Here is a 26,513-nt window from a genome sequence, read left to right as displayed (position 1 = left end):
ACATATTTATTATCTTGCTTGAACCACAGAGTTTCCTATAATAATTACTAGAGAGCAGTCTGGCACTGCGATTGTTCTGTCACCATGAAAATTATGGTTAATACATGGATTTGTCTGATCTTCGTGCTTGTGGTTTCAGACGTACTCGTGACTTCGTTTATTATGCTTTATCTGCATTCATTAGCTTATGTTTTAAAGCAATCTGCCCTTTTCTAACTGCAGAAGGCAATATCACTTTGCTAGCACGCACAATCACTTACTAATTGCAATGGTTCAGCCTGTCGAAGTGGCCAAATCGAAATGTACTGGCTTGCCCGTGAGAAAAAAAAATGTTCTATGCTGCTTGTCGGCGCCTGTGTCCGCAATGAAACAACAACGTCATCGGCTCCTAGCCGAGGTACTGCTCAGGCCCCTGCCAGCAGTAATGGTTAATGCAATGTACTTCCACGTCTTCCAGCCAGTAACTTCCATATTTCTTCACGCTGACCTCGCTGGCCTCCCCTACCAAGCTCAAAACTTTTGGGATGCCCTACGGAACTCCATAGACCTTAAGGAAATAAGTTCGATTGGAAAGTTCCAGATGTGACACGTCTGGATGGTCACGTGCAAGTCGCCTTCAGCGAAAGCAAAACTCGTTACTCTCGGTGAAGTGCTGCTTAAAAGCAGCCACTGCGTCGTCATAGATCCGTAGCCAGCTGAGGTTAAGATGAAACTCCTGTGGCTTCCAGAACAATTGGAAGACGTATATATGGGTTGTCGCGTATGCCAGCCTTACATTTACCAAAGCAAAGGCTACCTACATTGTAATTAAAAACGATGTTTAACCGTCGTCTGGGAGATTAGCAAGGTCCGCCTTTCTCCATGCGGCTGCCATTTAGACGTGGGTACCTATCACCACGCGTTTTTTGGCAATATAAGTTGAAAGACCCAGTAGGCTGTCTTGCCGAATAGGCTCTTTGTTTCAAGTGTTCAACATCAGCGTCGTGTACCGTTCCGGCCGCAAGTTCTTGATGCCAACATTCTTTCGCGGTGCCTTCTGTCCACCGACCTTACTTGCTTTTCAACACTTACACCAATTGTCCCGCCTCTCAACATAAAATTGCTTCCTGATATATACATAAATTGCTTCCTGATGGATAAAGTGCCTCCTCGAAGTATTTTTTGGCACTCCAACGCATCCGGCCTCTCGCGTACTCGGCTGCCAAACCACTCACTTTGCCGTTCTTGACAATCCGCAAATGGCTAATTTGTATACCACACAGCCTTTGGACCGAAATCTGCGCGTACTTTTACGTCGATCCGCAGTACCGACCTCAGCTGAGGCAAGACAATGAAGGTCTTCGCCAGTGCTGCTACTTGTGAAGAATGTTCACGTACATAACCGTTAATTGGCAACTGCGAACAGAGGAATTTTCCACCTCAGCGTCCAGCCGGTGCTTCGGAGCCACCTTCTCCCTCTCTCTCCCCCCCCTCCGCTATTTGATTGTGCTGGCCATTGACGTCTACGGACCCCGTCCGCTGACGTGTGAAGGTAACCGCTATATTATCGTCACCGTTGACCACCTTACCCGACACTTTGCAACCGCAGCTGTACCTGCTACTACAGCGCACCGATGACACCTTCTTTCTGCTACGCTGCTTTATCCTTCATCATGCTTACACCCCCCCCCCCCCCTCCTCCTTGTGGACTTCTCAGAGACCGAGAGTGCATATTGAAACGGGCAGGTTGTCGGAGGTTGTCGGAGGTTGTTGAAGCTCTTCTCTTTCTGTGCCACTTAATTGCACGAACGGCCAACGCATGCCACCTTCAGACCAGTGGCCTCACCGAGCATTTCAACAGGACCTGGGCGACAAATATGCTTGTAATTTACGCCGCACCTGATGAATAACGCATACGTTGCTTTCCATTTTTGTGTAGTAGTGCATAGACAGATTTACCGAAGCACACATTTATGTGCTGTCATCTATCGTCTCTAAATAAATTTTCCTGAGAGAGCTTCATGTTATGGTACATTTGATTTATGAAGTACTGAACGACTCAATATACTTACTTGTTTACGCAGACTATTTGGTTGTTATTCTGAAAAAAGAAAGGAACGTGTGCTTAGGATGTAGAAATGCATATAGCACCGAAATGATAGAAATCTTGGGGATCTCAAGTCTATATTGAAGTGTACTGTATATAATGTCCTATGGTTTATGCGATTCTCTGGAAATATTTGGCAATTTCGTTAAAAAGGAATTGATTGCATAACAGAAAGTGTGTTGTGGCCAACATGCGCACAACTTGAGCATCGACAACGCGTTAAGTATGAGCATATTTTTTATGGGGTTTTACGTGCCCAAACCACGATGTGATTATAAGGCACGCCGTAGTGGAGGACTCCAGAATAATTTCGACAACCTGGGCTTCTTTCACGTGCACCAAAAATCTAAGTACACGGGTGCTTTCGCATTTCGCCCCCATCGAAATGCGCCGCCGTGGCCGGGATCTGATCCCGCGACCTCGTGCTTAAAGGCAGCCCAACACCATAGCCACTAAGCAACCACAGTGGGTAACTACGCAAAGCAACGAAACAAATCACGCACAACAGGCCCACAGGTTGCAATCTGAGACGAGAAGCGGTTAAATAAATGCTACATAAGTAATTATATTCTGCACAGCGTTTTGCACCACAGCGCCTACTTGCCTGCGAGTTAAGACCGCAAGACGCGGAGACCTACCCACGTGACCCAGGTTACCATGCATTATACTGTCTCCGGAAGTAGCCTCTTTTCTGTAAGACTAGCAGGGTTGACGCGCTGACTAGAGTACGCCGATCCTAGAGATAGTAGAACAGTAAACTCCACTTCCCTCAGCGAAAGACAGACCAAGCAGATGCGCCATAACCGAAAGCATTAAACGACGGCATAGAAGGTTTGCTTTATTAAATGAATTTTGTTTCTTTAATGACGCATATGTGTTGTAATTAGGATATATAGGTATCATTTGTTTTATCACTGCGTAACTTTTTATTAAACAAGGTCAGCAGCCAGGGCACATTTAAGGTTAGTAAAGATGGCCTGAGCATGAGCTATTCGACAAGAGAGAAGCAGCACGCAGCAGACACGGTCAAGAAAGTGCGAGAGGATTCAAAAAGAGAAGCATCGCAATGACAATGAGAGCCATGTTCGACTCCACGGCTGTTCGGAACAAGGCTGAACATTCACTAAACATCACCAGAGGCCTCATATTTTGAAGAAGTCATCATCGTTGTCACCATCATCATCGCCAGCCTATCGTTTATGTCCACTACAGGAATCAGCCAGTCTCACATAGATCTGCAATTACACCGGTTCCGCAACAGCTAACACCATAGTTTGCCTATAAATTTTGTAATGCCATCACACCACTGAGTTCTCCGGCGTCCTCAACTGCGGAAGTGGGGGGGGGGGGGGGCTGATGGATGGGACACGTTAGCGCGCGTCTCTTCTTCTAGTGGGGCCGCGGCTGCGCGTGCCCTATCTTGGTGGTAATCTGCGGTAGATGAATAGGCTGGAGTAGCCGGGATGGCTGATGGCTTCATGTGCGCGGTGTTCTTGCACGCCTAGTTCGTGTTCAGACGAGTGGCTGAGCGAAGGGGAATTTCCTCGCCCTTGCAGCAGCTCCTAATCACGCCACAGCGGTGACAGTGAGCATTCGTAGTCACGGGCGGACCTGTGTTCATTCTCGCCCGTGCGTGCGTGACAGCATGCTTGGTTATTTCATTAGTAAGCGAATGTATTAGTGCAATTTATGCGGCCGATCAAACTACGAACCTTCCTTCATGCAGTAGTGAGAAAATTTGCTGTCGCTATCGGTGGTTAAACTTTAAGGGCGAAATTGCCCTTCTATATATGTATGTATACCCTATAAATGCATATGTCTACCCTATAAAGGTCGACCCACATGGATCGATTTTCCGGCGGGAAAGCGGCGACCTGCCGCCCGGCAGCGTCGGTCCGGAGGCCGGCCACCGAAACGTAGCTGTTCGCCACCGATGAAGCCGGGCTTGATACTGTCGGCCGGCGGTCAGTCGCGCGCCGGAAACAGCGAACGCCAGGTGGGCAGCGTGGACCAATCGGGGCTCGACTACATCCAACTTCCGGCCGCCGAAATTTGACGCGCCTGGCCATAAAATGAGAGTGGCCAAGAAAGCGTCGCGCGTCGCGTACGTATCATCATCATCATCATCATCATCATCATCATCATAATCATCATCATCACCATCAGCCTATATTTTATGTCCACTGCAGGACGAAGGCCTCTGCCTGCGATCTCCAATTACCCCTGTCTTGCGCTAGCGTATCCCACTTGCGCCTGCTTACGCGTACGTATAATGACAGATAAACAACTGCCGTCCAGATGCGACCGATATTATGGAATTGTTCACGTGCCGGCTACAACGACAGTCGGAAAAAAAGGTCAGCGTTTTTAAACGCGAAGTCCACGTTCGGTCGCACAGAACCTCGCCGCCGCTACACTTGATCACGATTATCACAGCAGGGTGAGCAACTCGAGCGATTCATCCGCCTTGGTGAGAAAAAAGGTAAAATTGTCAAATTAACATGAAACCTAAATAATAAGTCGTTCATGTCGCTGCTACATAGTAAACCGTTTGCCTGTAAAAATAAAACTGTTTTTGTTTTCATTTTCCTGTGACATCACTGGCACAGGAAAATGAACTGGCACCATTCTGGAAAACTGACCTCATTCTGGAAATTCCTTTCAAGTGGATACGCCTGACAAGTTCACCGGATACAATTCGTAAATTGCAAAATGTGTCGTAAAGTAATTAACTAAGACGTTAATTAGTGAATTTTTTAATTAGTTGAATATGTGTATCGATTTCTCGTGCTACTAATGTCCGCCTCATCGAATAACCCAGCTCAATGATAAGAATTATGCTACCTGTCACAGGAGATTTCTAAGAATTCCGTAAAACTTACAAATTGCGTAATTGCCTAATTTTGCATTAGTATCATTGCGCAATCATTTGGCATATCGCAGAGCTCTATCGAATCATTTACAAAGAACTTGCTATCATATTTGTTAAACTCTGGCTAATGTGTATGATGCATACTAACCACTGTTCTATGTTTCATATTTTCAGGTGTAAATATTTCTGACTTTCATAAATGTTTTGTGCGATAGATTTGTTTTGTCTGCCACTATTCACCCCCATGTATTTCTCAGATGTACGGAGTAATAGGGTGTGTGGCCTCTAGTCTCATCACTTTGATACCTCCTTCTGCATTGAAGTAGCGTATGCAATATATGACATGTATTTCCATAATATGGGATAAAACCAATATAAATCTGCTCTAGCTCCACATTATCATCGTGTTTTACACAAGATTGACCTCTTCATCATCGATGATAGCTGTCCGTTGCCAAATAGTAAGAATAGCTTGAATACTTTATTTTGAAAATTCGATACATTTTTTTATTATTTGCAGACAGTGCTCGTCCAAGCCACTTGGAGTTGTCAGGGCATTCAATTGCGCATTCGCACCTATAATTAACACCATTTTTAATTTAACTGTGCTGCATGGTTCCGTGCAATATTTTCAGTGCTCTTCTCGGTACCTTCTTGCCTCCCAAGCCGGCATTGGAGGCACGAACAAGGCGCAGCGAGGCCCGCGCGCACACAAGCAGCAAATTTTGAAGGCAGGGAAGACGCCCGCCCTTCCACGTGGTCACCACAAGGTTGTCATCAGGCCACGTGGTGGCTTGAACGTTGTAACAGTCGGGGTCGTCTGCCTCACTTCGGCGCTATATAGGGCAGCAGGCGTATCTCCACAAGACGCCATTGTCTGCCCAAATATACAGCAGAACATCATCGTTGTGAGCACCCCTCACTCTTGAAGTGCAGAACGGTACCGCCGACTCGCCAGCTTTGAGCTCGACGGGCACCAGTTAGAGATTCGGGCTTATGAGACTGCGCCCGACTATACAGTCAAGGGAGTCGTGCGAGGCATTCCCCTCGAGGAAGACGTCAAGGTCATTCACCTCAATATTGTCAACAAGAAGTACCCGACCGCCTTAGCGGCCAAAAGATTCAGCAAGACCACGTCGGTTATTATCGCCTTCGATGGTGGCCGGGTCCCAACATGTGTGTACTACGGGGGTACCTTGTACAGAAAGCACATCGACGTGTGCTACCAGTGCGGACGCGTCGGCCATCGCATGGACATCTCCCGAACCCCCAAGACCGCGTGCGTAGAGGCTGCGGAGCCTCGAACCCAGACCCCAACCACAAATGCACGCTAAGGTGTCGCCTCTGCGGGGGGAGCGCATCTCACTGCGGACAAGACGTGCATGGCTCGATTCAAGACCCTCTATCTCGTCAAGAAACGACTAGGGGACCGACAAAGGGCAGCAGTGGAGGCCGCCCTTGAGCTACAGCAGCAGAACTACGACGAGCAGTTCCCACCTGCTGCCAGCTCCAGCTCCCGCTCTCGAGGACGGACGCGGTCTCGCTCGGCAGCGGGGACTCGATCCCGCCAGCAGAGCCGGTCCCGGAGCCGGGCGCGCAGCGGAACCCCCGGACCGAGCCGTGGTCATTCGAGCTTGCGGCGTCCGAAGCAAGCCGGCCTACCTGACAAGGTGAGCTGGGCAGATGCGGTTAAGGGCTCGCTGAGACGCGGGCGCTCAGGGAGCTACTGCCTCAGAGCCTAGCAATAAGAGGGGACACTAAAGATGTGGCATTAGAAGCAGTAGAGCCCGAAAACGCGCAGTTACTCACGGTCGTGCAACAGTTAACTCAAGAAATCCGTGAGATTAAACAGTCGATAGCGCAGCCATCTATGCCTAAACCAACTTCAGTCCCCACTCCCGTCACGAACGGCAACTGACAGTGCGGCGCCGCCCACAAAGAAACGCGCTGCGGCCAGCTTCGAGTCTCAACAGCTCGACAAGCTTGAATCCTTAGTAAGTGATTGGTGCAAAGACCAAGAAGAAATGAGGAAGCTGCTCGCTTAATTAAAACCGCAATCCGCAACACAGGCGTTGCGGTCACTAAGCTCATTGCTCACACAGACAGGGTCGAAACCCCTATAGACAGAATCGAGACTCACATAGGCCTTCGCCAAGGCACGCCAACGATGCCCACCATGGGCCCTACAGTCGTTCATACTAGCCCTATCTCAGGTAATGCACACGTACAGCACCACGATGACCAGCCCAGCTAACGAGCTCGTGGTGTGGCAGTGGAAGTGTCGGGGCTTCACTAAAAAGCAACCATTGCTGCAACAATACGTCCGACATGGGCAACCCAAGTCCGACGTCATAATGATACAGGAAACAGTAGGCACTATACCAAAGCTTCCAGGTTACAATGCACACGCCTTGCCGATTCCGCTTGATCGCGCACTCGCAATTTTAATGCGGAAAGGGATCGAAATACAAGAACACACCGTCCGCGGCACACATGCGGAACACGTGCTCGTAGAGCTCCTTCCTAAAAGGACACGTAAGCGCAGTGTATTTCTCCTCAACGTATATAGTAATCCGGCTCACTCGCAGCGTCGTTTCCTCTCTCTGCTTCGGGGGACGCTTGCCTTGGCGGGCGCAAACCCGTTTCTGGTGGGGGGTGACTTTAATGCCCCGAACGACGCTTGGGGATATGGCTACACCAAAGGCCGACGCCTGTGGCACGACCTGCATGATGCAGAACTAGCTTCTATTACCGCTCCCACGGAGCCGACTCGCATGAGCACGTCAACGGCACCGGACACGACGCCGGACCTGACGGTGGTCCGAAACATGCCTCAAGCAACGTGGTGCAATGCCTTTGAAGATCTCGGTAGTGATCACATGATCATAGAAACACGAATTCCTCAGGCAGGCACACCCCCTACCCCTAAGCTATTCAAATGGACGGACTGGAACAAGTTCCGAAAGCTGCGAGTCGAACTGAGAGGTGAGGATACCATCGATGCCATCGAGGAACGAATGGAGACATTCAATACCGACATGAACAGGGCGATACAGACGGTCGCATCCGAAGTCCAGGGTGATACAATCGACAGTCGACTAGCCCACCTCTGGGAAGCCAAGACATCACTATATGCAAGATGGAAGAAGCAACGGCACAACTGAAAGCTTCGAAAGAAGATCGCACAGATCAATCGCCAGCTAGAAGAACATTGCTGCACCTTAAGCCGCCAGCAGTGGTACGACATCTGCAACGCAGTCGACGGGCAGCTGCACAATGCCAGCACGTGGCGTCTCCTTCATCACCTGTTGGGGGAAACGCAGGGCAAGTCTGCTCAACGTGCCAACCTGCATCGCCTTTTGCACAAGGAATGGGCTACCACGAGTGATCAACAGATCGTGACACGCCTGCTAGACAAGGACTTCCCTCAACGACCCGATGTCCAACACAGAGATTACAACGGCGAGCCAAATGCGACGCTCGATGACGAATTTCATGAGTCAGAGATCCGCGCAGCTCTCCACGACCTTAATGGGAAATCAGCACCTGGTCCCGACAAGGTTACGAACAAGACTCTACGAAACGTCGATGATGTTTTGATCACCGCTCTTACGGCATACGTCAACAAATGCTGGCGAGCGGGTCGCATCCCAGAGGCCTGGAAGCGCTGTAAGGTCGTACTGATACCGAAGCCAGGCAAGCCGTCCAGCCTGGATCACTTGAGGCCCATTTCCCTCACATCCTGCGTTGGCAAGCTGATGGAGCATGCGTTCCTCACCCGTATCAACCGCCACCTCTAGGACACTGGAGCCTATCCACCCACTATTGTGGGCATGTGGTCACACCTCTCCACTCAAGACATGCTCCAGCTCCACCACCAGATCATGAACGACCCAACTAGCGGCACCGGGCCATCCTTGGCCTATATCTGGAAAATACATTCGACAATGCACCACTTGCGGCAATCCGGAGCCGAATTAACAAGCTCAACATGGGCGAGCAAAGCTACAGCTACATCAGAGACTTCCTGTCGCGCCGCACAGTCACCATCGCGGTCGACAGCATGACATCCGACGAACATGCACTAGGAAGCGCCGGCACTCCTCAAGGATCAATCATATCCCCGCTCCTTTTCAACCTCGTGATGCTGGGTCTCCCGGCCTACCTTGACGAGATTGACGGCCTCCATCACACCTTGTATGCAGACGACATCACCCTGTGGGTCGACAAGGGCAGTGACGGTCAGATAGACGGCACCTTACAAGCAGCGGTCTCTGCAGTAGAAACCTACCTCGAAGACATGGGTTTCCGACTATTTCCACTCAAATCGGAGCTGCTCCTTTACCGCCCACGCCGCCGGCCCAAGCCTACCGGCGAATCGCGCCAATGTGAGGAAATAATCCTGTATACGCAAGACGGCTTCTGTATTCCCCGAGTCCCGAAGATACGCATCCTCGGCATACATATAGCAGCCAACGGGTGAAACGTAGAAGCTATCCGCAAGACCGAAGGCAAGGTTACAGCGGCTACCTGCCTGATCAAACGCATTACAAACAAGCACATGGGCGTGAAGCAGGACAGCCTCATGCGCCTCATACACTCCTTCGCAATCAGTCACATTACTTATGTGGCTGCCTTCCACAACTGGAATGTCACCGAAAGGGAGAAACCCAACACCCTTATACGCAAGACTTACAAGATCGCCCTTGGCCTAGCGGAGTCCGCGAGCACTTCTCGTCTGCTACAGCTGGTGGTATACAACACGCTTGAGGAAATCGGGGATGCGCAAAGAGCCTTGCAACTCGAACGCATGTCCCGGACAGCCACGGGTCGGTACATCGTGCAAAAACTCTGTTTCAATTACCATGTCCAACACGGTCAAAAACAGGCCATTCCACCCGACATCAGCGACACGCTGATCGTCGCCCCTATCCCTCGAAACATGCACCCCGAACATAACGGGGGCCTACGTCACGCCCGTACCAAGGCACTGCTGCGCTCCTTTGGTGGGAAGACGACTACGCGCTTCGTAGACGCGGCAGAATACACACAAGAACACCGGGTAGACGTTAACTCCAAGCTTACGCACGCGTGTAGTGTCAGCAAGGAATACCCAGAAACAGCGGAAGAGGTTGGGATTGCGCTTGCGCTTACCGACCCCCTCTGCGAGGTAGGTCTTAACGACTCACAATCTGCAGTTCGTAACTACGCGCGGTGGTGCATTTCCTCCGAAGCTCTTCAGATCCTAAGGAAAGCTGGTCGACAGCACTTCAATAGCACCACAATCATGTGGTTCCCAGCAGCACGCCGCCACCCGCACCGACGAGGGCCCCCCTAACTTGAATGAGGTGGCACAGCACTCTGCGCCAGTCAGTGGCACACCACTGACCCGCCGCGCAGGAGTCAGAGACACCCTCTTCGAGTTTGGACCTCCTGGTGCGAAACACGCGAGAAGGCTTAGTCAGATATAACGACATCACCAAGCACTACGAGTTAGGCAGGAGGATATTTCCCCCACGTCACCCCAAACTGAAACGTCTGGCGACAACTGAAGACACACACCTTCCCCAGTCCGGTGCGATTGCGGAACATTTTCCCCGAGCAACACCCGAGTGCTCTTTGCAAGTTTTGTCAGGCAACTAAAGCGACACTCTCGCACATGTGGGAGTGTCCTGTTATAGCAGCGAAAATGGCAGTAGCTCTGGAGGCTCTTGCGTCGAAGTGGGCCGCCTCTCTGCGCAGCTCCAACCTTCAAGATACAAAAGTGAGCAGTCCAGCGGGCCCAGCAGGCGGCGACGAGGCAAGGCCTCAAAGTCCCTCATGGGAGACCTGAGCTCGGGTCGTTAAACTTCGCCGGATTTTGAATAAAGTTGTTTCCATCCATCCATTCTCGGTACGGGTAAAATTTCGTCAATATAATAAATATTGGGGTGTCACACTTGCGTTGTAACATGTTCCAAGAAGACTACATGCGATGGAATGAGTCCAGGACTTACTTGTATTGCTAGTTGATAAAACACATCGTGCACAACGATGTCTGTGCTACTCCAGGAGTATGTGGTTGTCATCCATCTGACTGGAGATCCGAAATTTATCCCGTCCGACTTATCAACGAGATAGAGATGTCTATTTGTCTTGAGAAACTGCGTACAAAAACAAGCTGCACAGCTCAGAGACACCACTTGAAATCGCAAAGTAAACGAATTAGTTCACTAAGGTTGCACCTCGATAGGTTGTAGCGCAGTAAAGTTCAAATCAAATCAACGTTATTAAAAGAGCTACTACATTAAAACATACTTCCCTTGTTAAGCGCAAAAATGAGTGTTTGATATTCGGGACAATGGCAATATTTAAGCAGATCGCTGCATGGCCTCTTTTCCTTCACTGAAGAGCTAGCTTTACTTGCAGGCAAGTTAGACTCCTTCTCCCTGAGTATGATTCGTCATCTCTAGGCACCAGCTCAGATATCGGTCGCTGCTGCCACTATAATTCGAAGAGTCCAGCTATCTTGCGAAGTTGTTGTACAGCCTTTGAGAATGCTCACATGAATAATTCACAGTAGCAGATACATGAACGCGGTGTAGTAAGAACAAAGCAGCCGTGCGAATAAGCTGAAGCCTTTGTGGAACATTATTTACGTGATCTTTAGACAGCCGTTATAGAGATATTTTGCACAATGAATTCCACTAATGTGGGAGAGCACAGGATGTCACCGGGTATTACGTTTGAAAAAAAAAAAAAACAATGAGTGAGGGGGGGTATGGAGGCGATGTGCGATGATAATAAAGTTGTGTTTTGAGGGAATTGAAACTTTTGAAGATAAGTATTGTTTACGAAAGTGGCGTAAGTAATGGGATGCGCCATCGTTTACATGTAGCGCATTGCCCATGGTGTGCACACGGTATCGCACGTCGAAGGCGAAGCAGCGCTTCCGGCCTCACCGTCGGGGTCGTCATTTTCGCACCGATACTTGCTGTCCCGCAGGTTGGCGAGCGCAGCAGATCCGCAGCAAATTACCTTGCCGTGATTCGTATTAATGCGACGCGAATGCCGCCGTTGCAGGCACTCCGGAATTCGACTTACTCGTCACGATCCACCCCAGTCTGGCGCAATAATGCACGCGCTTTCCACGCGCATCTTCCCCGTTTTCATGGATGAGACGCGCTAGAAAGTTGGTGGGACGCGACACGATGCGCCAGTTGTCGCTTTCATTACAGCGCGGCTTAGTAACGCGGCTATTCATGTAAACGCGACGCAGCACGAAAAGCATCTGCTGAGTAGAAGGCACAGTGCCTTGGGAGCTACTAAGCGCCTCTTGCACGTGCGCGTTTCTTAGGGACGTTCTATTACCTCTGCTGAGGCTACCAACCGTGGCCTAATCGGGCTTCTTTTGTACTAGAACTTGTATGTTGGAATCCTGTTGTGGACAATTTCGTCTATGTTTATCTATTGAAAATGGGATATACATTTCTGCCGTCGGCGTCGCGATCGTCGTGAGGTTCCGTATAGATTCCAAGGGCGATAAAATCGTCGCCGCGCACCGTATGCGCGAGTGAAAACGCGTGGGGGACGCGCGCTATCACGGAGAGCCTACGCACGGCGGAAAGCAAACGCGACCGTCGCGCGAAAGGCCGTGGGGGTATGGAGGGGAGGGAGGCGGGGCGATGCTGTGCTACGGCACCAAATGCGTATCTTGAAACCGAGCGCAAGGGGAACTGGCAACGCGATCTCCCACGCGAAAGCAAAAATGCGGGAAGGCAGCGCGGGAGGGAGGGGGGGGGGGGAGCAGCTTCTACTCTGCCAACAAATGCGCTTGCACTGGCTGTGGTGCCGGTCACCCGCACCGTCTCTTATCTCCACACGGCTCTGACCTTTGTATGCGCTGTGCATTCGCCGCTCAGTTTCCGTTGAAGCGATAGACCGCACGATTCTTCGCCCGCTTCAGCGCCTGCGCTTGCTGCCAGCGTTTTGACAGTCTTTGTCTCCGGTCATTCAGTGTGATCTATTCATGTTTGCGTGTGCGCGATGACACCACGCTTGTCAGTTCAGTTAGAAAGCGAATGTGTCCAAGTTTATGCAGCCGATAAAAATCCAAGTTTATGCAGCCGAAGCATCCATTGCTATCGCAATGGATGCTTCGCCTTTCGGGCGAAACTGCGACTTTTTTTATATTTGGGGAGACCACGGGGACGGCAAAAAATTCGCCTGGAATGCTGATATAATTGGGATTGCAATAAAGTTATGAATAATTGACGTCAGTTTATATCTAGGAAAGCGTTTTGCATGCCACGGGAGGTGATTATTGCGGGCACTGTGTTGCACCAATTCTAATGGGTGGCGCCCCCTTTTACCACCGTGCCTTTCGCATACGCGGGAGCCAACTGGTACTTCGAGCGCCATTTTCTCAAGGACTGTTGTGGAACACAGTGGATCTTCTGGGACCACCCCTGGTTATTGAAACTGAGACCCACGGGCAGGTAGCACATCAACGACTGCTTCTCGAAACGCTTGCTCTCACGGGGGACGAATGTGAGTCCGATGATATAGATGTTTATTGGCATCCCCTTTGAGACGTACCGTAGACTGTCACCTTGCATGCTTGATTAGGTCAGGTTTTCTTACGTCTATCACCATCTACCATTATGCAAATCTAATCGTGATCTTAAATTTGTATTTGAAACCGCTATCGCTATTGTATCGTTGCCTACGCGTGCATTGAGTCGGGTTCTATCAGTCTCTTCCTTGCTTTTTCTTTTTTTTTTGCAGCAATACGATAACCGTCTCCTACTTATCGAGTGCTGGCCAGTTATTCCATCTATCTTCTTTGAATGCCAACACTTCTGCAATGTGGACACTCACTGCGTGTCTTGATGCGGCATTATCTTTGCATTACATTACGATGTAAGGAGTCATTTCCGCAATACCGGTACAGCGGCATGGTGGTACCGTACAACCGTGCGGTCTTTACCCCTCTGTTAGGTTGCACTCTCCCATGGATCAGCTCAGGAAAACGGTTAGACAGGAAAAATTACCAGTTAGATAGAAAACGCTTTAAAATCCGGAATTTTGTAAATATCTGCTCGGCTTTGGAAGAACTTAGCTACAGAAACCACCAAGTAATCTGTGTGGAAATCCTGTACGCGTCTAATAGTCTCTTCGCCGTGGTAGCTGCACGGGCCACCAAAATATGTTTCCGGTTATTGTGCTAAAAACACTATACAAATGTTAGCCAGCAGGGAGAACAGTCTGCATAAAAGTACACGTGATCCATCACTTACGGACATTGGTTCCGTCGTGCTGCGTTCTTTAGTGTTAGTCCAGTCCATGTATGCGTATCAACATAGGATAGAAAACAAGACATTAAAATTATGCAGGTCACAAGCACCATGCGAATGGATGTCAGCAAGGCTTTCTGTGATGTTTTCATAGATTGACGATAATTACCGGTGATGCAGACAGCGAATGTTTAATTTTTTTTCAACGTTTAATCCAACACGAGAGTGGCGAGTTGATGTTAAATGTCACCTTGCGTGCACCACTGCTGTTTGTCTGCGTAGTACACAGAACACACAGGGGGAGGTGTTTACTTCAAGCATGGTTGTGCGCCATACTTAATAACCTCTGAGAGAGATCAGAATATCCATTGCCTCGCATGACACATCGCATCGTGGCAGAATTTTAAAACTTGAAGTATGGAGCTGTACGTGCCAAAACCACAATCGAATTATGAGTCACGCCGTAGTGGCGGACTCCGGATTAATTTTGCACACCAGGGTGTTCGGTTAACGTGTCCCTAAATCTAAGTGCGCGAGCGTTGTTGCATTTCGGTCTGGATTGAACCCGCGACCTCGAGCAATGTGATAGCCGCTAAGCTACCGCGGCGGGCACAGAAGTGTTGATCTGACGTGCGACCGCCTCCGCTGTGTCGCCTGGACTCTACGGTGCGCTTTACTGCGGCTCTGCTTCCGCACGCCCTGTGTAAGTTGTCCGCTTGACAAATGTGCATGGTGTTTGTTTATCAGAAATAGCAGAAATGTACCGCTACCATACCTTGAACTTAAATTTATCCCCTTTGCCCGCAGCCGCAGTCGTGTCAATACAGTAGCGTTTCCTTGCCTTCTCACGCCTTTTCCCTTTGCCTCCCCCTTGTATGGAAACTGCTAGCGAAGAGTGGGAAAGCTGTCATTCACTCGTTTCGCGACTGCTTCGGTTCTCCCCATTCTCTGCCTCCTCTCCCTACCTCCTCTCTACCATTCTATCTAGCTTCCCTCTGGACCTGCACGTTAGTAGAAAGGTAAGCGCTGCAATTTCTGCAATGCTTTTGCGGGGGGTCACCTATAATTACAGCTGACAAGAGGCTAATGTGGTGATGCCCAGGGAGCTCCAGAGGGCATTGTGTACGTTAGACGCGGTGCAAAGGTCCAAACGAGTTTATCGCGTCGCCTTTCCTCCCTGCCCCGCTCCTGTCATGTATGCACACGCTCTGAACCACTCCCCGACGTGGTGTGATAGACAACAGCAGGAGCAGCAGTAGTGGGAAACTGGAATGAAGAATCAAGGAAAGTCGAGAGAGAAACAGCGCGAAAAAACACGACAAGAAGACAAGAAGGGAGACACACACCAGCGCTGGTGTGTGTCTCCCTTCTTGTCTTCTTGTCGTGTTTTTTCGCGCTGTTTCCCTCTCGAGTATGTACCGACTAGCCCAAGCCTCTACGGTCTTGCAATCAAGGAAAGCTTTAAAAACGTACAGCCACAAGCTGAACAACAAGGTAAGTGCCCATGGAGGCTCTCGACTAAATGCTGTTGTACGAAATGGTGTATGATCATTTCTGCACGATTTTGTTCGGTCTGTCAAGCATAGGAGACAAAGAGATGGAGACACATGCACATGTGACCTCATGAGTGGCTTCGAAAACGTGCTCTCATTGTGCCACCGTTGTGCACGTAGGCAACTTCCACCTGTCCGTCTGTTATCCTGTTCGGCCACCGGAAGTTACCTTGATAGGCTGTAACGGGCTGTCGATTCGTATAAGTAAAACCTAAAATAGCTCTCTAGTGTTCACTGTGATGTAGCTAGAAAATTTGTTCGAGTTTATTGGAAAGAATCCGGTCAACAAAATGCCTAACGCAGGTATCTAGTATTTGAATAGGTTTTGTACAGGTTTATTGCGATGTGAAGGCAGCTACGGGCTTCGTAATACTAATAATGTGATGTGCTTGCACTCATGGGACACCCACGGGGCTTTTATGTTAAACACCTGCACATGATACTTTCGCCTCCGTATAACATTTGGGGCCATATAACGTAAAACTATTCTAATCTGTTTTTATTCCAATCTCCTGACGTCAAATTTACGTAACCGCTGACGCAAGCATCGAGCGGTCATCCGCAGTGTTGTATGAACAACCCAATCAAACGCTTTCGCTTTCAAAACGAGTAACATTTCCTACACTGTGCGGTTTTTCTTATCTGAATGGCTGACAAGAGGCGAAGAGCACGCTAAAGTGGAGATGGTTTCGATGGGGCCGAGCCAGAGCAGTAAAAATAGATAACTCGGATGAAGAGGGTGGTGCCGGCGTCTCCGATTGGTCCGCTTCCCCTTACTTAGCTTGCGGTGGCTGGTCGAAAATCGCGGCGGCGTGCAACGGAACGATAAGAATGCCGCTGAAACGGATCCTCCGTAAGGAAGAGTTGGCAGAGCGGTGTCGTGTCACGTGCCGAAATGGCTCGATAACGTTTTACTACGACGCAAAAAGGCTTATTACATGCAAATAAATCCATGTTCACCGGCAGGTAACGAGTAGCGAGTGTCTGAGTGATCGACGGGCAGCCATCTTCTATTACTTTCGAAACAGGGCAGTCTCTGGCTATTCAGAAAAAAAATCACTTTTGTTCGACATATGAATGCATCTTTAACGCGTACACGCCACTTTGACGTGGTGAGTTCTCGCGATTTTGCGACGTCGCGTGACAGACAGGCGAAGTGGGCGCAGCCCGAAAACAATTCACCAATAGCAGAGGGCTAATGGCGAAAAGGCGTCGAATCAGGAGTAAGTATTTATATTTCGTTCGGCTTATACAAGCAGAACCAGTGTGTTTACGTCATATCAGATGGAGAGGTATCGCGGTATTCGTGACGTCGCGTGAGTGACAGGCGAAGTTGCGGGTGGCCCGAAACTTTTTTGACGCATCGTGGAGGGCTGGTTGCAGAATTGGAATAGAAAAGTTTGGAAAAGCTTTACGTTATAGCGCCCTTGGTTTCAAGGTTACTGACGGTTTGACTGCGGCAATGCGAAATCGTGTACTATCCGTGCGGTAGGCACGTGTGTGGAGTTAAGGGAGCCACTGCGCTGCTGTTGCCAGCTGGTGCGCGTTGTGCACCGCCGGCTTTGTGTCTGCTCAGACATGGAATTAATTTCATTAGGTGTTTCGTGGGCCGTGGATTTCTGTATCTTCTGATGTCTATACTATAAATGAGAATAGTAGGCAACTGCAAACAGAAGTAAGAGACGAAATTAGCAGTAGTATTTACTTGTATTCTAAACGCTCGGAATTTATTTGGACCGTAACTGAAATTTCCTGTGCCATGTTTTTGTATGGTAAACTTTGTGTCAGCGATGAGCGCCGATCCTGATGGTGGTACTGCTGGGCTTCTTCGCTTTACGATCTCAGTATAACAGCGCCACGCCACAGTCGTGTGGCGGAGGTGTGGCGCGCACGCACGCACGCACGCACGCACGCACGCACGCACGCACGCACGCACGCACGCACGCACGCACACACACACACACACACACACACACACAAGGCAACGGCCGACATAATTTCTAGTTTACTGCAGGTTACCTGAATTCAAGTGCCTGATGCGAAAGGATGGCTGCCTACCTTCGTCAATTGTGCTATGGAAGCTTCTTTTCTCGTCTACCACTTTCTCATTCTATCAGCTCAACTATTCCGGCCGCTGACCACGAAAGCGGTTGAAAGAGCGAAAATAAGCTATGCGCTTTAATAGGAGTCTACCAGGCGACCTATGCTGTGCTGTATAGCTAACAAGGTCTTTTTCTTGTTTTGCGTGGCGCTTAAAGCAGGGTGCCCGAACTGAATCAGAGCAGCGGTACGGAACTGTCGGCACTTAAAGGGGCCCAGAAACACTTTTCTAACTAATCATAGAATAGCCTCATTATTAAAGGCCGCTGCCTCGCCAATCTGATGCCGCGAAACTTTTTCGCATCCTTCAATTATTGCTAGAGTTATCACACCTATAGGCGGCTTTCTTTTTCTTTTCGTATCCGCCAGTGCGCTGGAAGCTGCAGAATGTCGTGACCGGGCTAAAGAGGGAGACGCGCGCGATCTTCCCGTCTCCGATTTAGCCCGGCCATGACAGGGAGAAGAAGCCAGGAGGGCAAAGCCCCGCCCAAACGTAGAGTGCAACCGCGGCTGAAGGGCTGGTCGCGGCTCCCAGTGGCAGTCGCGGTACACTCTCCGCAGTGGTCGTGCGTCGGACCGGCAGATCAAAGGTGAAATTATCTTTCTGCCTTTTTGAGATCGCAGGCATACCGTATGCTCCATTTATTCAGCTAAAAAATAGCAACTATGTTTTAGAGAGTACGCTTTCGCGATCATGAAATCACCCATTAGCGTTGACGGGTCCAGGCGCTTGCGTTGACGCTGCTTGATGCCGCTGCGGAAGCGAGAGCAAGAAGCGTTTATCGCTCTCTTCGACACGAAATTGTATACGTTTCTTGCTGCATGTTAGCTGCAGCCTCTACGACCGGTCGGCAGCGCTTTCTTAGTACGTTCAAACAGTGTTTCAGGGCCCCTTTAAGAACTTGACAGGCATGACCAAGCGTGTCCACACATTATTCGCATAAGTGTCACTATTACAAAATGACTAGCGTCTAAAATGAAGCGCGTAAGAGTGCTGCAACACATTATGTGCAACGTATGGGAAGACGCAGCTGTACAAACGTGCCCGTGCTGCTATTTCACATTACAAAAAAAGCTCCAACACCCGCGCTCGGTATCCACGAGAGCATTGCGTGCCTTGACTTAAGACACGTACTACATGGCTCGACTGCGCGTAGCGCACAGCGAAAGTAAACTTACGCTTTCTGAGAGAAACAGTCATCAGAATACTTTAATTAGTTTGTATTTACGGTGAGTGCTGGCCTTGATGATATTCACCCAGAACATACAAAACCACTCACACATATCCTCACTTGCCCCTTTTTTCCCACGTAGCAAACATTGCTCAAGAAAGGCGTATTTTCGGAAGAAACTACATTGAAAATAGTCCCAATTCACAAAAAGGGAGACCAAAAGCACACTTCGAAATGTGGTCTATTTCTAGTATACCCAATCTTAACAAGATATTTGACAGAATTCATAGTCTAATTGTAGCTGATAGTCCGGAATGTACTTGTGGCCACGCGGATGAGGATGTGCGGCATCTTCTGTTAGAATGTCCGCGACACGACACACACAGACAACGTTTAGCACGCGATTTGGAGACATTAGACCGCAGGCCCTTCCGCCTCAGGAAGATATCAGGTCCTTGGCTAACATGTTCGTTGCAAAGACGAGCGTTAACGGCCCTCCAAAGATTTCTAGAAGTGAGCAATATTCTCGGAAGCTATTGAAAAGAGTGTTTATCTGTGATAAACTCACTCTGTGGTCAATTCGACACCTGGGTTCATGTACTTTCATTTGAATCGAATCCATGCTATCTCATGTGCCGTGATTTTAGTATAGTTACGTGACCTGACTTTGTGTTTACTTTAATGCACCTATGTGACTGAACTTTGTGTGCCGTTTTTCTGAGTGGACTTTCAGTTTTAGTGTGGCATTAGTGTACTTATGTGACTAGATTTTGTGTTTAAGTTAATGCACCTTTGTGACTGAACGTTGTGTTGCTGTATTTCTGAGTTGACTTTCAGTATTAGTGTGGTGTTAGTGTACTTATCTGACTGGACGTTGTGTTTTTGTGATTTGGAGTTGACATTTAATTTTAATGCATGTAGGTTAATTCTTTTTTTCTTTCATACCTCTACATGAAAAGGAGTAGCCGGCGCCAATTAAAGGCGTCAACATCTCCTAAATACCATATAATAATAAATAAATATCAGATATTTGACAAACGCAGAGAAAGCCCTAAAATAAAACACTTATTTGTACCTGATATCAGCTCCTCAATTTGGATTGTGCCTAAGTTTTTCAATTATTCTAGCGTGGTTTTGTTTAATGCACCAGATAAGGAGTGCTATAACGTAAAGCTATTCCAAACTTTTCTATTCCAATTCTGCGATCAGCCCTCCACGATAGGTGAAAAAATTTTCGGGCCATCCCCGTCTTCGCGTGTCTGTCACGCGACGTCACTAAAACCAAAACCGCAATAGCTCCCCCTCTGATATGACGTGCACACACTGATTATGCGTGAATAAACCGAACAAAAAATAATTATTACTGAGTCGACGCCTTTTTGCCATAAGCCTTCTGCTATTGGTCAAAAGTTTTCGAGCGGCGCCCACTTCACCTGTCTGTCACGCGACGTCACAAAACCGCGAAAACTCACCGCGTCAAAGTGGCGTGTACGCGTTAAAGATGCAATAATCTGCCGAACAAAGCTGATTTTTTTTTCTGAATAGCCGGAGGCTGCCCCGTTCCGAAAGGAATAGAAGATGGCTGCCCGCCGATCGCTCGGGCACTCGCTGCGTGCACCTGCCGGTGAGCATGTATTTATTTGCGTATAATAAACCTTTTTGTGTGGCAGTAAAACATTATCGAGCCCTTTCGGCACCTATGCGACATCGCTCTGCCAACTCTTCCTTACCGAGGATCCGTTTTAGCGGCATTATTAAGCTTCCGTTGCACGCAGCCAATTTTCGACCAGCCACCGCCAGCTATATAAGGGGAAGCGGACCAATCGGAGAAGCCGGAACCACCCTCTTCATCCTGGTTATCTATTTTAACTAAGCTGGTTCGGCCCCATCGAAACCTTCTCTCCTTGAGCGTGTTCCTCGACTCTTGTCAGCAAATTAGATAAGAAAAATAGTTCAGTGTTGGCAATGTTATTCGGGTTGAAAGCGAACAAAGGTGAGCTCCTATAAACGAGCAGAGCATTTCATTCGGTAGTTCAGACAACATTGAGGCTGGCCACCCGATGCTTTCGCCGGCGGTTACGTAAATTTGGCGTCAGGAGATCGGAATAGGTTTACGTTATAGTGGCCTAGCTTGCAATCCATTCACTTTTATAAGCCAGCGTTATTTACCTTATTGAAGCCCCTTTCCTGCACTCACGTATAGAATTCTTACAACTAAACCGAACGCTTTAAGAGTTGTTGGATCTGCATTAGCACTTATAAAAGAGACTTATCGGACAGGGAAAAAACTGTTTATGTTACTGGCATATTCTATTATTTCTAAGTTACCTCAAAATTCGTGGTTCGATACTGTGTCAATGGACAGCTTTTATTCATGCTTTATATAAAGCGCATGTATACCTATCTTCATAACTCCTTGGACTTATCTACGCTAGAAAATATATAATAACGTTGACACACTCGTCAATATATTCATTACCTAAAGCTGAGTACTGACTAAAACTAAAAAATTAAATATCGGGTTTTACATGCCAAAACCATGACCTGATTATGAGGCACGTCGTAGTGGGGACTCCGGAAATTTGGACCACCTGGGGTTCTTTAACGTGCACCTAAATCTAGGCACACGGGTGTTTTCTCATTTCGGCCCCATCGAAATGCGGCCACCGTGGCCGGGATTCGATCCCGCGACCTCGTGCTTAGCAGCCCAACACCATAGCCACTAAGCAACCACGGCGGGTACTCAGTAATGACCTTACCAACTTTACATTCTACTGAGAACTCAATTCTTTTCAGTATTATCCATCCAAAACTACATCCATAATTTTCAATTCTACTTCTAAAGCTACAATCTACTCTCCCCTAATTGCGCTTTACTTTCATAAAATATATGCTCTTGCTGTTACCCAACGTTAATTTCTAGGTGTCATTTGGATTATATCTCAGTGTTCTAATATTATTTGATTACTTAACAAAAAACGGCATACGGAATAACACTTCAAAGGAAAACGTGAGGATACTTCAGCCGACCTTCTTTATTATCACTGTGGTAAGCCTTAGGTAGCAGTCACTTCACATATTGCATATCATTGTGTGGTGAGACATTTCCCGAATTTGCTCCCATTTCAGCATTTACAAAATAAAGCCAAGCGGTTACCAAGATCGAGTTCTTCAATCTCCAATGTCATTTCCCTCTCCCGCAATCATGCGATTCTTCGAAATATTCATCTAGTTGCTCATAAGCTACTCACGATACTATTCGAAACATAAATAGCCTTGTTTCTATAAGCGTTCTTCGCAAGTAAGGTGCGACTTTGTCTTTCATAACACATGTTCCTTAATCAATACATTTTTGTTAACAAAAGGACTCACTATGAAAAAGACACGCCCTAGAGAGAGAGAGAGAGAGAGAGAGAGAGAGGGATGTACGCGTATTCTGGCACGTGCAAGGACAAAATTTTCAGCAGGAGCGTTATGGGCTAACTTGTCTAAGGATTTAGTTTATGTACCCTTTGTAAGGTCTGAGAAAACTAAGTTACACTGTTTCCAATAGAAAGCTGACCGAGTAATTTACCCTGTTTACTACGAATGTTTTGTGTTGATTTTTTGTTTTTAGTAAACAGTGTATCAGTTGCATTGCTGTTGCTTCAGTCACTTCTCTCCTTGATTTCAAATTGAAGGTCACCCTGCAGCCTTGATCTATGGTACAACATTCTGTATGTTCAGCCCCATTTGTAACACCTCTAAAAACATTCATTATTCTGATTGATTGTTTGAGGGATTGATTGCTTGATTGGTTGATTGTGTGTTGAGTGTCGCTTGTCTGACGTGTACTTTGCGCAATCCATTTCTAATCTTTCCCATCTAGAGGAGCACGCTGTGCCTCCTACCAGTATTCTCAAGGATTCCAAAGCTCTCCAGGATTCCAAAGAAATCCTATCTGTTTTCGTTACAAACGCTAGCAGGTGGAGGGAATTTATAAAATAAGAATAATAACAAAGAAGGGTCAGAGATTGGGGGAGTTTTTCAGGTTTCATTTCGATGGCGTTCATAGTGTACGCACACTGACAAAATAAGGGACGTGGAGACGCTGAAAGAGTGCTCTTACACTTTAGGCGAGTGTCATATTTTCGTAGAACGTGTGCGCTCTGAACACCATCAAAACGAAAAAACGAAGGGCCTTGCTTGCTGTCAGTAGTAATAGTTTGGCCAGAACAGCTATCATGAGAGCAAATGTGGCATCGTGGTGGCTTCCTATGGAGTCTGCATGGGTACGTGAAAGGCATTTTAGTCTTCTTCGAAAGTACCTTGCCACTGTGACATTCTATCTACAACGAGGACACTACCGTTGTGAATCCCATGCTTTAGGCACAGTTTGGGACTGATCCATTGCCCTTTTTTCCTCCAAGTTCGCAGAAAGGCCACTGCAGACGCAGTCTAGATTACGAGTCCGCTGATTTACTCACCGCATTCTCTATACCGCACGCATGCCCAGTCCATCCTCCTAAACGTTCCATATTTGCAGCCGCAAACGCATCGCCGCCTTCTTTTATTGCAATATGTCAAAGGAACATCGGGGCACAAATCTTCCGGCACATCGTATTCGTAACATATCACTTTCCTTTCGTTGTCTCGCCAGCATTCTAGTCAAAAAAGATAAAAAAGGAAACACTGTGTGATTAAGCTTGACTTGCACCTGTTGTGATATCTAATTTCCCGAACTGTAATGCTAGAATGGCCAGATCTTGGTGACTGAAACGCTAGACGAAGAGAGATCGCACAACAAAGAATGAAGCTAAATTTTGAAAGCAAGGAGTGCGCATTTGGCCTGTTGCCTCATGTGTTCGGTTTTGTTTGCCTTATATGCAGTTTCTATTGGACATAGTTGTATTTAGTTGTTCCCAGTAAAAGCGTATCCAAAGGAGATACCTATTTGCAGCTGTCGCGCTGAAGCACATATCGCCTTTTTTAGTGACATGACAAAATGGAGATAGTGGAGGACGAATGCAGCGCAGGCCCCTCTCCCTCCTCTTCTGCTTCTCTATTCAATGTAAAATATGGGTGTTTCAGGCACAGCTAGAGGCGACTTCGCCACAATCACAGGTAGAAAAAACAAAGGCAAATATGATAATGAAAATCGAAAACACTTTCAAAAGTAGACAACAAATTGGCATAACACAAACAAAGCAAGTCCGTTTATCACAGAAGAATGGAATAAGCGAGGCTAAAGGACTACAGGAGCAACAAATGCATAGGCGGTTAGTAGGAACACAGAAGAAATGAAAATTTACATTAACTACTGTTCACAAGGACTTCGTTAAGACTCCTCGTACCTGAAGAGCTAGTGTTTTTGTTTTACATACGCTGCTCTGCGCACTTACTCATACCTCAAATGATCGTGCAGAACTCACACGTACAAAGTGTCCCAGCAGACGTTAAACGCGCAGGTAAAGATAAGCTGGTACAACGTAAAATCGCGAAACCTACAGTGTTCGGTCGGCAGTCTTCTTCTAACACCAGCACATTTTCGTGTTTTGAGTGCCAGCCAAATTGCGGAAGCGAAACATATGCTTTTGTTAGTTAATGGGGTGATTAGCGATGGGAAAACTAGCACTGCGTCATAAAATATCCTGCACAGTGTTTTTGAACACGCCAATTCTTGGGTAATAATTGTTTCTGCACTGTACTCTTAGCGCCTCAATAATGAACACTAATAGGTAATTACGCGGTCACGCGCTCCAATCCACGTGCTCCATACCATAGCCTTCATGGTGATGTCTGGTTTTATGGGAACATGCGGCTCTTCATAGAGGAACTCGCATTATTATGCGTACTATAGGATTATGAATGCAGAGCATCAAGGACATACGCTTTCTTTAAAGTGGGATTTTGCTTGAAGAACAACGTGCCCGTTTCTATCAGCGAGAATCTGAGAGTGGACAGCTACCTACTGCTGGGCAAAGCGCTATGCCCTGGAAAGAAACGGGTTGCAATTTTAGTTGGGTATCAGATAGGAGGATACTCACGTGGAAAGTGGAACATTTCTTTAGTATTTAATGTGACCTACGCGGGAGATCTTGCTTACTTAAAGTCGAGTGTAAAATGTAGGTTTGTGCGGAAATAGAAAAAGCGCGGCAGGAACGACATCACTTTTTATCGTAATATCGATGCAACATTAGAAGCATCAATACAAACTTAAACGAACTCCTCTCATACATTTCACAGCATACGATTCATGCTATAAATACATGGCTAAAAGAACAAGATGGGTACTACGGTTTACGTAACGTTTTACAAAACCAAAGAAAGTCACAAGGCGGCAGCATTGCGCGCTTTCAATTGCTTCGAACGCTTGCTTGAAAGTTCTTGCAGGATAGAATGAATTGAAATGTTGCTTGTGAACCCTGATTGCAGTGTTTTATTAAGAGTGAGTTGTTGTCTTCCTCTTTCATGCACCAAAGATTTTATACTACTATATGCAAACTATTTTCTGTCCTTTTATACGCGTTTGAAGTGAAACAATAACATGCGCTGACATAAAATTTGACGACTGAACACGAATTCTGTCACTGTATGTTTCTTGCGCAGTTTTACAATGTCAGAGACATAAATTCCTCCTCCGCTTTCATTGAGAACTAATATGCCACAATCAGCGACAATATGATAGGTAAGATCGATTTGAATGTAACAGTGATTTGCTCTATGATTTCCCTGTCGCAGACAGCTCTACTAATGATGTGTTAGCATTCTCAGGAACATTACGGGGCAGTCTATCTATCTATCTATCTGTCTGTCTGTCTGTCTTCTTCTTCTTCTTGTTTTACTCCAAACCATTCTGATTATGATGCTACGCCGTAGTAGTGCTCCGAATAATTCGACCACCGGGTTCTTTAACTGCACTACACGCAACACACTGGCTTTTTTGCTTCGCCTCCATCGAATGCTGCTCCGGCCGGTATTCGATCCCGCGACCTCTGGCTCAGCATCGCAACGCCTTAGCTGACTGAGCACCCCCTCTGTCTTCTTCTCTGTTCTGTCTGTCTCTTCTATCTTCTTCCTTCTTCTTCTGTCTGTCTGTCTGTCTGTCTGTCTGTCGTTGTCTGTCTGTCCTGTCTGTCTGTCTGTCCTGTCTGTCTGTCTGTCTGTCTTCGGTCGTCTGTCTGTTTCTGTCTGTTCTGTCTGTCTGTCTGTCTGTCTGTCTGTCTGTCTGTCTGTCTGTCTGTCTGTCTGTCTGTCTGTCTGTCTGTCTGTCTGTCTGTCTGTCTGTCTGTCTGTCTGTCTGTCTGTCTGTCTGTCTGTCTGTCTGTCTGTCTGTCTGTCTGTCTGTCTGTCTGTCTGTCTGTCTGTCTGTCTGTCTGTCTGTCTGTCTGTCTGTCTGTCTGTCTGTCTGTCTGTCTGTCTGTCTGTCTGTCTGTCTGTCTGTCTGTCTGTCTGTCTGTCTGTCTGTCTGTCTGT

The 26,513-nt window shown here is 47.7% G+C and overlaps 1 protein-coding gene across 1 annotated transcript in view; it reads right to left on the bottom strand.

Moving 5' to 3' along the window:
* LOC125945930 (uncharacterized) overlaps window positions 1-26,513 on the bottom strand; it is a 64,519-nt gene that overhangs the window by 19,029 nt on the left and 18,977 nt on the right. The window contains exons 3-6 of the mRNA XM_049668332.1: window positions 23,525-23,701; window positions 14,237-14,262; window positions 10,955-11,101; window positions 2,052-2,080 (exon numbers count right to left, since the gene is read on the bottom strand). Of these exons, the coding sequence (XP_049524289.1) occupies window positions 2,052-2,080; window positions 10,955-11,101; window positions 14,237-14,262; window positions 23,525-23,701 (379 nt within the window). The remainder of the gene's footprint in view (window positions 1-2,051; window positions 2,081-10,954; window positions 11,102-14,236; window positions 14,263-23,524; window positions 23,702-26,513) is intronic.

The sequence above is a fragment of the Dermacentor silvarum genome, chromosome 5, assembly GCF_013339745.2.
Source record: "Dermacentor silvarum isolate Dsil-2018 chromosome 5, BIME_Dsil_1.4, whole genome shotgun sequence".
Taxonomy (NCBI): Eukaryota; Metazoa; Arthropoda; class Arachnida; order Ixodida; family Ixodidae; genus Dermacentor; species Dermacentor silvarum.
This window is presented reverse-complemented; position numbering and strand designations above follow the sequence as displayed.